The 17,313-nt window shown below is 48.6% G+C and overlaps 1 protein-coding gene across 1 annotated transcript in view; it reads right to left on the reverse strand.

The window, feature by feature from the left end:
• Positions 1-17,313, reverse strand: part of LOC149337733 (putative sodium-dependent multivitamin transporter) — a 188,487-nt gene that overhangs the window by 13,972 nt on the left and 157,202 nt on the right. Inside the window, exons 12-13 of the mRNA XM_089553492.1 lie at positions 15,734-15,820; positions 9,481-9,701 (exon numbers count right to left, since the gene is read on the reverse strand). Coding sequence (XP_089409618.1) covers positions 9,481-9,701; positions 15,734-15,820 — 308 coding nt within the window. The remainder of the gene's footprint in view (positions 1-9,480; positions 9,702-15,733; positions 15,821-17,313) is intronic.

Below are 17,313 nucleotides of genomic sequence, written 5' to 3' on the forward strand. Positions count from 1 at the left end.
CCTGTCACGAGCCCCTGTAGATGCACCGCCGCCGGACGACGATGAGGACGCCTTTCTTGGACCCTTCAGCCCCAGCTCTTTTGTACAGCAGGAATGCCCAGACCCCGACCTAAAACACCCCATCGACTACTTGGAAGGCAAGGTTTCTTCACCCTCCGCCTCGTTCAAGAAAGGATTGTCGTCGTTCTGTGCACGAAATGATGTCCTCGTGAGAAGAACTTTGCAGCGAACGAAACAGCCTATCTCCTTGTTGTACCTGCCAGTCTCATCGAAGAAGTTTTTCAGGCTTCACACGACGAGCCGACAGCTAGACATCGCGGCATCTCTCGCACCCTCCGCCGCATTCAAGACAAGTATTACTGGCCGCGACTGTCTGCCGATGTCGCACATTATGTAAAAACCTCGCTGCCTTGATTATCAGCGACGAAAGACCCCTCCCACCCGACCAGCAGGGTTTCTGAATCCCAATGAACCCCCCTCAAGGCCCTATCGGCAGATCGGCATGAACTTAGCCCTTTCCCGCAGTCAATGTCTAGAAATAAGTGGATCATCATAGAGACCTACTACATGACCCGCTACGCCGAATCAATAGCACTACCGAGCGGAACAGCAGCAGAAGTCGCCAAATTTTACTCTACAACTGTATACCAAAATTGTATACAGGATTTGGGACGTCATCCTGCCTTACATCGTCTTCGCCTACAACACCGCAGTGCAGGAGACCACCCAGATGACGCCTTTTAGGCTCGTCCATGGCAGAGAGGCCACGACCACGCTGGACGCCATGCCGCCGAACGTTATCGAAGGAGGCAACGTCGACGTCGCTGCCTACGTTCAACGCGCAGAAGAAGCTCGAAGACTATAGATAGAATAGAAGAATATATCCCACACCTAGTTCTGTCCTCCTAATCTCCTAAGCTCCTAACGCCTAATATGTCATCCTAACCTCACTAAGCCCTATGACATCCCATTTAATACACGCTAATTCCTCTAATAGCACTGCTAAGCTAGCCTCACTGGATAACGTTCTAGCGTTAAACGTTGCCAGGTTCAGTTTCCAATGGCGGCCAGTCCGGAATGTTTTTAATTAACTCTGTCCTGTGCCACTTGCGGTCACCGTATCCCAGCAAACTTCTTAATTTCATCCGCCCACCTAACTTTCTGCGCTCCCTGCTACGTTTGCCTTCTCCTGGAATCCACTCCGTTACCCTTAAGGATCAGTGGTTATCTTGCCTTCGCATCACATGCCCTGTCCAAGCCCCTTCCTTCTTCCTTATTTCGACTAGGATGTCCTCCCCAAGTGTAGGGTAGCCTACTGAGCGTCGCCTGGTTAACCTCCCTGCCTTTCCGTCCATTTATCTCTCCCTCTCTCTCGACTAGGATGTCATTAACCCGCGTTTGTTCCCTCACCCACTCTCCCGGCTTCCGATCTCTTAACGTTAAACCTGTCATTTTTCTTTCCATAGCTCGTTGCGTTCTTCGTAACTCAAACTGAACCGTCTTCATTAGCCTCCACTTTTGTGCCCCATAGGCGAGTACCGGTAAGATACAGCTGTTGTAGCCTATTCTCTTGAGGGATATTGGCAAACTGCCATCCAAAATCTTCGATAACCTGCCATATGCGCTCTACCCCATTCTTATTCTTCTAGTTAGTTCCCTCTCATTATCCGGATCAGCGGTCACTACCTGCCCTAGGTACATATATTTTCTTACTACTTCTAGGACCTCGCAATTGAGAACTGCTGTTCCCTTGCTAGACTGTTGAGCATTACTTTGGTTTTTTGCATGTTAATTTTTAACCCCACCGTTCTGCTCTGCCTGCCTAACTCATTGATCATGCTTTGCAGTTAAGGTCCTGAGTGACTTAGCAAGGCAACGTCATCAGAGAATCGCAAATTACTTAGGTATCCTTCATTAACCCTTATCCCCAACTGTTTCCATTTCAGGCATTGGAATATCTCCTGTAAACAGGCGGCCAAAACAGGCCAAAATACACGCGCTTTTGTAAAGCGTGTAGGCTAAATAATCCCTCCAGTGCACGGGACTAGTTGAAATAGCCAGATTTTGTCGAGCCACAGCGCTAAGGGTAACCGCGTTTTCGAAATTCTAAAAACTGATTACTCTATTACTAACGAGCGGCTGCGAATGTTTAACTGCGACCAGTAGCCTTACAGTTATAGTAAAGAAGCTTACTATCAGAAATTAGCTAAACGCCTAACTTTATTAACATTATTTACCTGTTTTCTGATGTACGCCAACGCCGGTATTACTGCGCCCCAATGTCGCCTTCGTACCTGAAAAAGCCTATTTTAAGAAATTTTGGTTCACCTTCGCTGAAAAACCTGTTATATGAATGACGTCGCGACCAATATATCTTGTCATATTAGATTATTCGCTGACGATTATGTACTTTATTGGACGATATTGCCACGTATCATTGCAGAGTGTGTTCGTTCACGCTCAAGGCAGCAGGAAGGGTCGTTATCACTTTTGTTCGTGGCGCGAGAAGCGACCAGACTAATCTCGATTGTTCGCAGCCATGAAAGGCTGCATCTAGGTTTTTCCAGATTACCGTAGATGATCTTGATCTGTTATCTGGAAGTTTCCTTGCCGGCTATAAATTGAGCGATGCCGCGAGCGGCGGACAATCGTAGTTCGACGACCGCCGAGCACGCCTGTTGCTTACGCCGCCGCCGAGTGATTCAGTTCTTTTGAGGGCGCAAGTCAGCCCAAATAAAGAGCTTCGTTTACAAGTCTTTCTGGTGTCTTCCTGACCACTGGACTGACGTCACTACAACGTGACATCTGGTGGAGGTGCGGGGTAGCCTCCCATGTTCCGGACACCCCCTACAAGTCGTGACGCCAGCCCTTTGAGTCATCTACCGCAGGACCTGAGTCCAGTCCACCGCGCAAGCCGACGCCTGCAAGGGGACAAACCAGAGTTCGGGATTCTGCCGGACCCTACCCGGAAGCGAAAGCCAGCAGCAACATCTACCATGAGCGTGCCCCAGACGATGACTCCAATCATTCTTCAGCAGCCCCGGGTGCCACCAACCTTCGACGCTTCGCATGGCGCCGACCCCGAAGAATGGCTGGAGCAGTTCGACCGTGTGGCTATCTTCAACAACTGGGACGATGCCACGAAACTTAGGTACGTCTTCTTCGCCTTGGAGGGACCAGCAAAAGTCTGGTTTGAGAATGAGGAAGCTAACCTCACGAACTGGGAAACGTTCAAGGAGCAGCTTCTAAAGACCTTCACGAACGTCGTGCGAAAGGAGAGAGCCCAGCAGCTGCTACAGTCTCGCATACAACACCCAAACGAGACCGTTTCTGTGTACACTGAGGAAATGAAGCGTCTCTTTCGGCGTACCGACGCAAGCATGAAGGAAGAAGAAAAAGTAAAGCTGCTCATGCGAGGAGTTAAAGAGCAGCTCTTTGCCGGCCTCGTCCGCAACCCACCGAAAACTGTCGCGGAATTTGTAGAAGAGGCATCCACGATGGAAAAAAGTCTTGATGCCCGAGCCCGCCAGTATGACCGCCAGCAGCGCGTTTTCTCGGCAAGCTGCCTGGACACCGCTAACAGCAATGACCTGCGGGAGGTTATACGTCAAGTTGTGCGAGAGGAGCTCCGACGATTGCTGCCAACGGGAACGCAGCCGCAACCTTCATCGCTCACTGACGTCATCCGGGACGAGGTTCAACAGGCCTTGGGTGTGACGCCGACACCCATGCAGCCTATGCAGCCCCCAGCCATGACTTACGCCGCAGCTGTGCGCCGTCCTGCACCTCGACGACGGGACCCAAGCCCCTATCACCCTCAGCCAGCTGCGTTGGACCGCCGCCCACTCGCCCCAACCCGCCCGTCCTACGAGCGACGCGCGCAGCCGAGGAAATGCGACGAGTGGAGAACTCCCGACCAGCGCCGCCCACTATGCTTCCACTGTGGCGAAGCCGGTCACGTCCTCCGGCACTGCCCATACAGAAGACTGGGCATCCGAGGGTTCTCTTACGACGCTCCACGACCCCGACCCGGCCAGCGACCAGCCGAAATCGAGGAGTTTTTGCGTCGGGAAGAATACTCATCGCCGAGCCGCCTATCACGTTCCCCGTCGCCATTGTCCCCGCGCTTTGTATCTCCTAGCCGAGGTTACGCCATGCGTGGACGCTCCCCCAGCCCCCGAAGGTTAAACTAAATAAAGCAGCCTCTGGAGGTGAGGTTGCTTCTAAGCGCAATGATAAAGATCCTCCATCGACGGGTACCCAAGACCATGCCTCAACTACGACGACAACACCGATGACGACAACACCGACGACGACAACACCGACGACGACAACACCGACGACGACAACACCGACGACGACAACACCGACGACGACAACACCGACGAAGACAACTCCGACGAAGACAACTCCGACGAAGACAACTCCGACGACGACAGCTCCGACGACGACGACGACGACGTGGCCAGACTTGAAGCTTTTACCGTTGCCCAGTGAAGTAACGTCGCAGTACGCTCATCGCAGCCTCACTACTCGACGAAGCCGAGATCGTACACCGAAGACAACGTGCAATGCGAAAACGCGAACAAGTGACCTTGAAGTTATGATCGACGATCACGCGGTTACTGCCTTGGTAGACACCGGAGCTGACTACTCCGTCATGAGTGGGCCACTCGCTGTCCGACTCAGGAAGGTAACAACAACTTGGGACGGCCCGCTGATCCGCACCGCAGGTGGTAACCTGATTACGCCGTCAGGACGCTGCACCGCGAGAGTTACTGTAAATGGGAGAACCTACGCGACAACCTTCCTGATCCTACAGCAATGCTCGCGAGACGTGATTTTAGGAATGCACTTCCTGAATGAACATCGGGCGATCATCGACGTTCGATCCAAGTCGATCAAGCTTTCCACGCACAAAGCCATATCTGCAGCGACGACAGCGACTCATCGCGTTGCCTTAAGCGTCCTTGACGAAGTACTGAGCGTGCCGCCCCGATCAAGTGTCTTCGCCTGCATAGGTACTGGAGACGTCGAAACTGCCGAAGGCGTCGTCGAGGGGAACACCCAGTTACTCCTTGATCGAGGACTGGGCGTCGCAAGGGGAGTCGCCCAAATCCGAAATGGCCAAGCCCAGGTGCTGCTAACCAACTTCACCGAAGAATACCGGCATCTAAACAAAGGTACGACGATCGCTTTCCTCGACGAGCTGGCAGACATCAGAGACATATTTGCCCTACCCGACCAACCCGTAGAACCATCTAACAAAGGCCATCAACCAACGTTTGATATCAACCCGGCATTACCACGGAGCAGACAAGAACAAATACGCAGTCTTCTTCAAAAGTACAGCGATTGCTTCTCATCAGCATCGAATGTGCGAAGAACCCGGCTTGCCAAGCACCGCATTGTCACAGACGAACACGCCCGACCACTGCGACAGAGCCCCTACCGCGTATCGCCGCTAGAACGCCAAGCTATTCGCAAGCAAGTTGAGGAAATGCTACGTGACGACGTCATCCAGCCATCAAGGAGCCCCTGGGCAGCACCAGTTGTCCTAGTGAAAAAGAAAGACGGCACCCTTCGCTTCTGCGTCGATTACCGCCGCCTGAACAGCATTACGAAGAAGGATGTCTACCCCCTCCCCCGCATCGACGACACACTGGATCGGCTATGCAACGCTAAGTACTTCTCATCGATGGACCTGAAGAGCGGCTACTGGCAAATCGAAGTCGACGAAAGAGATCGCGAGAAGACTGCGTTCATCACGCCAGACGGACTCTTCGAGTTCAAGGTGATGCCATTCGGCCTCTGCTCTGCACCAGCGACGTTCCAGCGAGTAATGGATACGGTGCTCGCAGGCTTGAAGTGGCAGATTTGCCTCGTCTACTTAGATGACGTTGTTGTCTTCGCCTCAAACTTTGAAGACCACCTCAGAAGGCTTCGGATAGTGCTGGAAACGATCAAGTCTTCAGGCCTGACACTGAAACCAGAGAAGTGCCACTTCGCCTACGAGGAGCTGCTGTTCCTTGGTCACGTCGTAAGCAAGGATGGAGTTCGCCCATACCCCCAGAAGACGGCTGCGATTGCAGAGTTTCCACAGCCTGATGACAAGAAAGCTATGCGCAGATTCCTTGGATTGTGCGCTTATTACCGGCGATTCGTCAAGAACTTTTCGCGCATCGCTGAACCTTTGACCCAACTTACCAAGGCTGACGTGCCTTTTAAATGGGAAAGGCCGCAAGAGGAAGCTTTCAACGAGCTGAAGCGCCGCTTACAGTCCCCTCCTGTGCTCGGGCACTTTGATGAAAACGCCGAAACCGAGGTTCATACCGATGCAAGCAGTGTGGGCTTAGGAGCCGTCCTCGTTCAGAAAAATGGCAGAGAGGAGAAAGTTATAGCGTACGCTAGCCGTTCACTGTCGAGAGCCGAAGCCAACTATTCGACGACAGAGAAAGAATGTCTCGCCATTATTTGGGCCACGTCGAAATTTCGCCCCTACCTATACGGACGACCATTCAAGGTTGTGAGCGATCACCATGCTCTTTGCTGGCTGGCCAATTTGAAAGATCCCTCCGGCCGCCTTGCTCGTTGGAGCCTGCGTCTTCAAGAATTCAACATAACTGTAGTCTACAAATCTGGCCGCAAACATTCCGATGCAGACTGCCTATCCCGAGCCCCCGTAGACGCAGCACCGGAAGAAGACGACGACGATGCTTTCCTAGGACCGGTAAGCGCCAGCAGTTTCGCGCAGCAGCAGCGCTCGGATCCTGAGTTGCAAAGCCTAGTTGATTATTTGAAAGGCAAGACCGCATCGCCTCCCCGGGGGTTCAAGCGCCAACTGTCGTCCTTCGTCCTTCTCAATAATGTCCTCCTGAAGAAGAACTTCGCGCCCAACAGGACAGTACATCTTCTTGTCGTGCCCAAGAATCTTAGGCAAGAAATTATGCAGGCATGTCATGATGAGCCGACTGCAGGGCATCTCGGGATTGCTCGCACGTTGCACCGCATCCAGGAGAAGTACTATTGGCCGCGGCTAGCTACCGACGTTCGTGAAAACGTGCCGTGAGTGTCAACGACGCAAAACGCCTCCGACTAGACCAGCCGGACTCCTGAACCCCATCCCACCGCCAACTAAGCCCTTTCAGCAAATCGAGATGGACCTACTCGGCCCCTTTCCTACTTCATCATCAGGTAACAAGGGGATCATCGTGGCCACCGACTACATGACCCGCGACGCCGAAGCAAAAGCGTTGCCTAGTGGTACCGCAACAGAAGTTGCAAAATTTTTTGTCGAACAAATTCTCCTCCGACACGGCGCACCCGAAGTACTCATCACAGACAGAGGAACAGCATTTACAGCGGAACTGACGCAAGCCATTTTAAAGTACAGCCAGACAAGCCATCGGAGGACAACTGCCTATCATCCGCAAACCAACGGACTCACAGAGCGTCTGAACAAGACTATCGCAGACATGCTCTCCATGTACATCGACGCCGAACACAAGACGTGGGACTCCATTCTGCCCTACGTGATCTTCGCGTACAATACTGCCGTCCAGGAGACAACCAGGTTTACCCCATTCCAGCTGGTATACGGCAGGAAGCCCACGACAACACTCGACGCAATGCTCCCGCACGTTTCTGACGAAGACAACCTCGACGTCGCCGCCTACCTTCATCGCGCCTACCTTCGCATTCAAGACCAGCAGCACACCGACGCCCGACGCTACAATCTGCGCCGACGAGACACGCATTACAAGCCAGGTGATCGTGTTTGGATATGGACGCCAGTTCGCCGCCGTGGATTGAGTGAAAAGTTGCTGCGACGCTACTTTGGCCCGTACAAGGTTCTCCGTCGCATCGGTGACCTCGACTACGAAGTCATCCCCGACGGCACGACAGCATCTCAGCGACGCCGCACAAGCCCGGAAGTCGTACATGTCGTACGCCTGAAGCCATATTATGGACGCTAAAGGACTGGAAGTGTTCATTGTCCGTGTTTATTTACATTTTAAAGCATCGAGACGATGCTTCTTTGGAAGGGGGGTAATGCCACGTATCATTGCAGAGTGTGTTCGTTCACGCTCAAGGCAGCAGGAAGGGTCGTTATCACTTTTGTTCGTGGCGCGAGAAGCGACCAGACTAATCTCGATTGTTCGCAGCCATGAAAGGCTGCATCTAGGTTTTTCCAGATTACCGTAGATGATCTTGATCTGTTATGTGGAAGTTTCCTTGCCGGCTATAAATTGAGCGATGCCGCGAGCGGCGGACAATCGTAGTTCGACGACCGCCGAGCACGCCTGTTGCTTACGCCGCCGCCGAGTGATTCAGTTCTTTTGAGGGCGCAAGTCAGCCCAAATAAAGAGCTTCGTTTACAAGTCTTTCTGGTGTCTTCCTGACCACTGGACTGACGTCACTACAACGTGACAATATTAAGTAGCCGCAAAACAGAATTTCTTCAGGCAGATTTAAACGGCATAGCCGCATGGTGCGAGTATTGGGGCTACAGTTTGATACTAAGAAATAATACGTCATAATTAGGAGGGAAAAGGCTAAAAGTTTTCGTTCGTATGAAATTGAAAAAAAAATCACTGCAAAAACATCTGAAATAAAGTACTCAGGTGTTACTCTCATTAAAAATCTCACATTCAATCAACATATTAAAAGTATGCTACATAAGAGAAGCGGAATTCTTAACTTAGCAAACAGGAGACTACGTAACGCTCTCCACAAAAAAAAAAAAACCCTGCAGCTTTTAACGCGTTCGTAAGGCCGCACTTGGAATGCGCTAGCGTTTTATGGGACCCTCACCAACACAATTTAACAGATAAATTAGAATGTACACATAAGCTGGCAGACAGTTTCTTATGGAAACGATATTCAAGAGAAGCTAGTGTCACTGACAAGAAAAATACTACCGGACTAGACCTATTGGTAGAGAGGCGGAAAATAATTTAGTCTCAAGCTCATGCACGCCATTTATTATAATGTGAAAAAATTCTAGAGCAATAAATACACTAAGTGCACCACTACACGTCAGCCAGAAGGTGCCACGAAAACAAGATTGACGAAATTAAGTGCGTAACTAATTGCATGAAATCCTCTTTTTTTCCCGAAAAGATTCACTGAATGGAATGCGTTTCCAGCGCATATGCCAAGTGCCAGCAGCAGCACTTCTGTTTCTTTCGTGAGCGAGATGTAATTCCACTCTTCTTGTTTTGTTTCTGTGTTTCCGCCCATAAGACTCGTTCGAACTTTCGCACCTTGGTTCCGCAGGGTACAGCGTTAATAAGCGAATAAAATGAATGTCGATCAGCCACTTTAGCTCAGTTCCAATACCGCTGTCTCTACGCACGTTTACATGCGCCAGCAGTTTGCTGTGAAGAAGTTCCTCAATTCGGACTATGCTTTGAGGTCTAGGGTCTTTTGCAGCATAACTACACTTAATATAATATCTGTCCTTCGAGCGAGATTTACCTCCTTGGCAATATTCCTCGTTCGACGGAGGTGATATTGATAGCACCGCCCGATTGTCGTGACATTCTGAAGATGTCGAGGGTCGCAGAGCCTTCTACAACGTCTTGGGCGCAGCGAAAAGTGGTGGTGTTCATCCTCGGTGGTTCCACTCCTGAAAGCGTCCTGCCCACGGTTTGCCAGAGTTCGAGAGCGAAAACTGCCGAGCTGGCTACTGCTGTTCCCTGCGAGGGAAACGAAACAATCCATTTAGTCCCACCACGCCACCGGAGCAGTCGAGGAGGACGCGGGAGTGGTATTATTATAGCCATAGCGTTTCATAAATAGACAGTTTTAGTTTCACGTACGTAGAGCTCTTACGGGTCACCAGTGCGCATGCGCAGAACGTGAAGTGTCTGCGTGGGTCGCACGGAAGTACGTGAGATTCGGATCTTTGCGTTGCGGTCTTCACGTTGCTTGGGTACGTGGCATTGGCAAGATGGCGGCGCCCTGCCCGCCCGCTTCGCAACGATAACAGCTTCGTGGCTAATCCCTCGACGTGGTATCGGGCTGTAAACTGCTGTATTTGCCTTCAGTTGGTCCATTCTTGCTCTCGCATGAAGTTTTAGGTGATAACTAGCTTTTGTTTTCCAGATAGAAATCCGTTTCAGCAGCTCCTAAGCCTGACGGAGAAGCGTTTGTGGTCGTCAGAGCAACAGAGACCGAGTGTGCCGAGGGTCTCGCGAGACCACGCGAGACTCGAAACCTCGCGGGATATCATGAGACCCTTGGCACAGTCAGCGGGAAAAGCAAAACGCTGCACGTTTTCGCTCCAGACACACACGTTGCCAACATGAGTGGGACACCAGCGCGCCTTCGCCTCTCGAAAAGCGATGATTCAGATATGCTGCGGGACGTGAGGGAATGCAGTACCTTTGAAGATAACATGCAACATCCAGGGCGGTGGACTGAAATCGCTCGACGTTTGTCAGAAGAAAGGGGGAAAGTATTTACCATCCGCACTGTGCGCGACGCGCGACCGCAAATTGTGACTACAAGCGCACTGTGGCTTCACTTGGCTCGGCTCCAAGCAGCTCGACTAAACAAAATTAGTTTTGTTTATTTTTACTAGACGGCGCGGCATAACATGATAGCGCATTTTTTAGTTCTATGGCAGATCTACACAGTTTGCGTCCCGTACATGTAGCTAAAACTGTACGAAGCGACACGAGCGTACGCTACGTAGACTGCTGCACGTTTACGTACGTGAAGGTTCTACGTACGTAAAACTAAAACTGTCTAATGTTGGCGCCAACGGCGCAGACGTCCGAAATGGCTCCCAGAACAGATGGGTCATGTAACCTGGCCAATATGTCTCAGAGGAAGAGCACTGCGCTGTAGAGTCGCAGCACGGAAGATAAAGGAAGCGAGAGCATATCCATCGCAGCGTCAGATGCGGCACCGAGTGGAGAGGATGAGAGGAAACGCGGGGCTGCACCACGGAGGGTGAGGGTTCGTAGTTACAAGCAACGTTAAGGAAGAGAAGAGGCGCGATGATGAATGGTTATCGGGTAATGAAAGGCGCGGTAACAGTCTCACTTCTCAGAGGACACCTGAACCGCGCCGTGAGGGAAGGGAGGAAGGTGGGAATGAACGAAGAGAGAGAAAAAGACACGCTATAGTGGAGGGATCGCGGCGAAGGGGTAAAAAAGGTAAATTTATTTTAGAGGAAACGAAATGACGCAGTATCTGTCTCACATATCTCGGCGGACACCTGAACCGCGCCGTAAGTCGAGGGAGGAAGGTAGGAGTGAAAGAAGAAAGAGAGAAAGAGATGCCGTAGTGGAGGTCTCCGTAATAATTTCGACCACCTCGTGTTCTTTAACGTGCACTGACATCGCACAGCACATGGGGGCCTCTTGCGTTTCGCCTTCATCGAAACGTGGCCGCCGCGGTAGGGGGCAGTTTTGGCTGCTGAATGGGGGGAGTGGGTCAGTCCGGGTATTGATGAAATTAAGGAGTCGCAGCGCTATAGCTGTTCCTGCGCTGGCGGGGTGGTGACTGCAAGGAGTTGCGCCTTTCTAGATAGAGCACGGTGCGGAGAGAACGGTCAAGAAAAAGCAAGTGATACTATATGGCGGGGTAGTCAAGGGACTCGAATGCGAAGGTCATCGCAAGAAAAAAAGTGCATGCTGATCTGGAAAATGAGCGGTGGGCACGCACGAAGCATGTGATGAAAACAATATCAGTAAAAGAAATTTTAAAGTAGCGCAGCTACCAAAGCTTAACAACTATTACCGAGTCCTCGGATTACGCACTATAATGTCAAAATCTGTCAGTTTTTCATAGCGCCGCTGAATGACAACTGTGAGTGGAAAACTAAAGAACAAATGTATAGTTTGTGTTATTACCGACACTGGTTTATTTGGAATGTATCCTGAATTAAATATGGGCCAAATGACCTGTGTTTGACACCTACTAATTTATGCTTCAGCCGCAGAAAAACTCAGCTATATCTATCGATACTGTGACGTTTTTCAAGAGGGATCTTTCATCAAGAGAGGCCCAAAGTGAGCCAGGCGAAAGATTGTCTTCAGAATAATTTCCTTCAAACTCATTCTGAACCTTTGTTTGGCAGAGAGCTTCATTATCATATTTCCTTGTTCTCAGCAGAGGTCTGAAAATTTGTCTTTGTTCTTCAAATGGTTGGCCGCCTCCTCGCAAAACACACCTGTAGTAACACTGGTCTCCACAGAGCTGTCATTTATTAAGGCGAAAGCCTTTAATGCCTCATACTGTCGTTAGATGACGCGTCGGCAGGAGTGTCGACAGACGCGTCGGCAGGAATGTCGACAGACGCGTCGGCAGATTTGTCCGCCTTTCGGCGTCACTGCTTAAAAAGAAACTGCGCCGAGGGTGGGAATCGAACCAGGGCCTTTGGCATTTGAAGAGGAGACGCTACCACTCCGCCACGAAGGCTCAAGGATCCAGCATGAATAAAGGCGCATCTAGTGAATGCATAGGTTTCATACATAAAATAAAAGCAATAAAGTCAAAAAAGAAACTAGAAATAAAAGTAAGCAAAAATAAAAACAAAAGAAAATAGGATATGAAAATAAAATAAAAAACAATAAAAACAAGAACAGGAGCAAAAATAAAAAATATGAAAAATAAAAAGTAAATAAAAACAAACAGTGCGCCAGGAAACGCTTTCCCCTTGCAGCACATTAGAGAGCCAAAGTGCCCCCTGATTTTTCGCTCAGTGCCGAAAAAAAAACGAGCCATGGCTACATTTTAATCTATCTGAAAAGCACAAAGCAGGTGGTAGCTCTCGTAAATCTCAAGAACTACGGTGCACGGGAAGCAAAAAGAAAAAAAGAATTACGGCAGTTAAACACCGACTTGGCAGAGCATCGAAAACTGGATCATTGGAAATAAACTTTGTTGCGATACGTTCTATCAAATTAAAAAAAAACACGGCTCCGTCACTTTTCTTAGACGCGAAATATAGTAGTGTAAGCTATGCTTGCCTCAGGTGGTGCTTAGTGTTAAGAGCGCATTAGCGTGGTTTCAAACATCTTTAAATCACTCTCAGTGCTCACAGTATCATTTTATCTCATATCTTCCAACAGTCCCTTTCTTCAAGCACTGTTCCACAGAATTGGAAGGTAGGCAAGGTCATTCCAGTCCCGAAAAAAGGCCCTTCACAGTCACCCAGCAATTATCGTCCTATATCTCTCACTTGCGTTTGTTCTAAACTAATGGAACATGTTATTCACTCGCATGTCGTAAACTTTCTATTATCTAATAATTTCTTTCATCCCAGCCAACATGGGTTTCGTAAGGGTCGCTCTTGTGGCACTCAGCTAGCATTATTCATTGATGATCTTAGTTGTAGCCTCGATAATAACATTCCCATTGATGCCATATTTTTAGACTTTGAAAAGGCTTTTGACAAGGTTCCTCAGAAACGGCTATTTTTAAAACTTTCGTGTCTTAACCTTGATATGCGCATATATGAATGGATATGTGATTTCTTAACTAACCGCCAGCAGTTTGTGTATGTTAACAATACCGCCTCTTCCAGGTCTCCCGTACTTTCAGGTGTGCCTCAGGGTACTGTCCTTGGTCCTATACTCTTTCTAATATATATTAATGACATTGCTTCAAACATCTCATCTTCCATTTGCCTATTTGCCGACGATTGCATTATTTACCGTCCTATTAACAATCACGCCGATGCTCATGCCCTCCAAACTGACCTTTCACACATGGAAACTTGGTGCAAAACATGGTTAATGTCCCTGAATGTGAAAAAATCTTCGTTAATTTCTTTTCATCGGCGACGCACTTACCGAACTCCTTGCTACGTACTTTGCGGTTCCGTTATATGTCCGACATCAACATGTAAGTACCTGGGAATTAACATATGGCATGATCTTTCTTGGTCCACCCATATCACTGCCATTACTAATGAAGCTAATCGTGTCCTATCTTACTTACGACGTAATTTGCCAGTAGCTTCTTCGTCTATTAAAACTCGCCTACATAACGTTGATTCGTCCCAAGCTGGAATATGCATGCGCAGTTTGGGACCCTCACATTTCTTATCTAACTAAAGCACTTGAATCAGTGCAAAACCGTGCAGCTATATTCATCCATTCTGACTACTCTTATCATTCTAGTGTGACTGCCATGAAGTCAAGAGCTAACCTGCCTGACCTCGAGCTGCGACGCAAAATCTGCCGACTAATCCTTTTCCACAAGTTTTATAATTCATCCCTTGCAGATCTAAAACCAGCTCATCACGTGTCCTCGCACCAGTCACAGCAAAGCCGTTTATCCCCCCTGCGCACGCACCACTGCGCACCTTCATTCCTTCTTTTCCCAGACTGCAGTAGACTGGAATGGCCTGCCTGCAGATGCCGCACTCTACACCAACCCCGTTCATATTAAAAAAAAGCCATTGAAAATGTTCTGTCTTAAACCCACTGTCATTCATTTCCGATTCATTTTGTGTATTGTTTCCCCTGATGTAATACCCCTATTCAGGGGCATTTGAGGTGTACAAGAAATTAATAAATAAATAAATATGGGCACGCCGCTTGAAGGATGTGTTCTTCATGGATGGTAGCATTTTTCAGCAGTGAAATGAAAACTAACTTTTTTTTTTGTAATTTTCAGATGCCATCTCTCTTTAAGATCTGTGAGCTGGTCTACATTTGCATAATTCTGCACTTTCGATACTCTAGTGCCTGGAGGCAAATTGATGACATATGAACTTGCCTTAAGTGCTCGTTTTAATGAAGCCGTCTTTAAATTTGACACTTTCTTCCAAGCGCTTAGCGGCCACACTTCAGTTAAGACCACCCGTAAATTCCATAATGCGTCTAATCTTGTTTCTCTTAACTGACAATCTTACAAAGATAAAGCGGACGTTGACGTCTTCTGCCACAAGAGCCATAGTGCAGGCACCATGCACTAGCAGAATAACACCATCTGCCTGACTAGTTGGTAGCGATTCATATGTATCAGCAGAGCGAACACAACACAGGAAACATTTCATGGAACTCATTGTACAGTGCGATTCTAGTTATTTTTTTTGATGCCCTGGACATCGTGTGGATCCCAGTTCGATCGCGCGCCTCGATTACCCCCCCTGGTTGGATTTTGCCTCGTATGTGCATGCAAGTGCGGGTTCAGTTTTGTTCAAATAAAAGTTGGAAGTTCAGCGCTCTGTACTATGTTCTCCTTCTTCTTCCAGTGTTGTGTTCGCGCTGCTGATACATAAGCACTAGCAGAGATGTCGCTGCAATCGTTCATTTCCTACAGAGCTCTACAGCTTCATAGCTTTTGAGAAGGGCTGAATTTGTATCTTTTTTATAGAGGTCTCACTGGCCAGTGAGCTGTTCTCACTGCTTATTGAGCTGCTTAGTTTGCAGGTGGACCAACTCATCTCTTTAATTTTCCCATAACCTCTGTAAACATAACCTCTGTAACATGCAAGAAGAGAATTTCCCACTGTCGCTGTTCAGCAAGATTATGAAGAAATTAGGCCATGCATTACTTAGTAAGCTCGAATCCTGGGGACAATGCAGACAGGGTGACGAAAACAGAAGGAAAGGACCCTACCGAAACATGCTCAGTGGGCGATTGTAGTGCGTATGTATAATAGTAGAGAAATAGTTTGCTGTAAAAAAATAAATTAGCACCAGAAAAACTCTCTCCTTATCTTAAGGTGATTTTTATGTAAGCTTGAGATGCTGATGGGACGTACCTTAGTATTGGCCCAGGGTAGACAGATCGCAACAATGATCATGCCAGCAAATGGCCCGGATGCCCCACTGTATAAGGCCATCAAGATCTGCACAAAGTGATGGTAGCATAGAAATTACTGTTATTTTCTTTATTTTCTGTAACACGAGCAGCTTCGTGATATCGTTGATCTTAAGGTCCTCTTACCAGTTTATACATGTAGAGCATGTTGGCCAAATCAGCACTCGCTGTTTTTCAGAGCACATGTTAAATGAATCTTGGCAAAATGATACTGCCCTGTAATCCGCAGAAGTGAGGGGATGACACTAGTTTCAGAAAGCCTATTATTAAGGCATTAAAAGTATCAACCAGTTTGCTCAGATGTAAAGATAAAATTAGAAACACAAATCTTGTTATTCCGTGTAGAACAACATGCATTTCTGAAAAAAATATTAATGGAAGGTTTTGACCAACTGGATGCAACGTAGGGAACCATCGCCTGATATTCAGGGCAGCGGAACGAAAATTCAGCGTTTTTTTATGGCTATACACCCTGAAAAGCGCGACACAGACGGACACGCAGCAATGGTCACAAGTGCTTGCTGCGTCTTCCTCGTTTTCGCACTGTTCATGGCACTCAGAGACTCTACAGTCGACAAAAGTATGCAACACAAGAGGCCACGTAAGTGTACGCAAGTAAACGCGTCATGATACACACGAATGATCTAAATGAAGGAGTAGCGTAAAGAAGCAAAGAAGTAGGAAAAGAGCGCACAAAATATGTTCTATGGAAAATAATTGTGGAGTCCATTTCCCCTGTTATCAATACTCGAAAAATAAAAGCAACGCGCCGTGTACATTCCTTGCTTTCACCGAATACTGGCGACCTTCAAATATACAGGGTGGTTCATGCAAAACTTAACACAATTTTGAAAATTAGGCTGCTATAAGAGCGCTTTTTTCGGCATAACACTGACAGCAGTGAAGTACATCAGAATGCAGCTAAGATGTGCTAGTCGTTTTATTCTGTGGCAACTGATATTTGGCTGTGACGCATAGTTGTTATGACTGGCTTCCTAGCCTCTAGAGTATGCGTTACCAAGATAGCGATGTTGTCAAATAACTGTGTGCAGCAGCAGCAGCTTTCTTTGCCACGTGCGACTATAAATGTGAATACGATGTATCGTACAATGCCAGGTTGTGCTGACTCACTATGTCTGTCGCACAGTAGGCTCGTCAGCGAAAGTTTGTGACCAAACCGGCATTCCGCGAACTTGTCGATCCTTCAATATGAGCCTGCGTGCGCCTCAATGAAACTGCAGTGTACTCGACCCACTAGTGTGTGCGCAGTCTTGTCGCTTTCAATTGTAAAAAAACTCAGGGGGGGAGGGGGGGGCACTTTGTTGACCTCAAGTGCGGTGAGGCGAAAGCCTTAGGCGCGGTGTTGCTGCTTGTGTCACTGATGAGTGGTTAAGATGTTATGCTTCGCCTCTAAGAGTGGAACGAGACAGCGTCTTGCAACGCTGCCAGGGAGTCCACAGAAAGCCATCGCCCGTTCGGTTCTACGCCTTTTCTGTCGGTAAATTGGTTTTTGAGCAGAGG

This window comes from Amblyomma mixtum, chromosome 7 (genome assembly GCF_055824585.1).
Source record: "Amblyomma mixtum isolate Tamu chromosome 7, ASM5582458v1, whole genome shotgun sequence".
Classification (NCBI taxonomy): Eukaryota; Metazoa; Arthropoda; class Arachnida; order Ixodida; family Ixodidae; genus Amblyomma; species Amblyomma mixtum.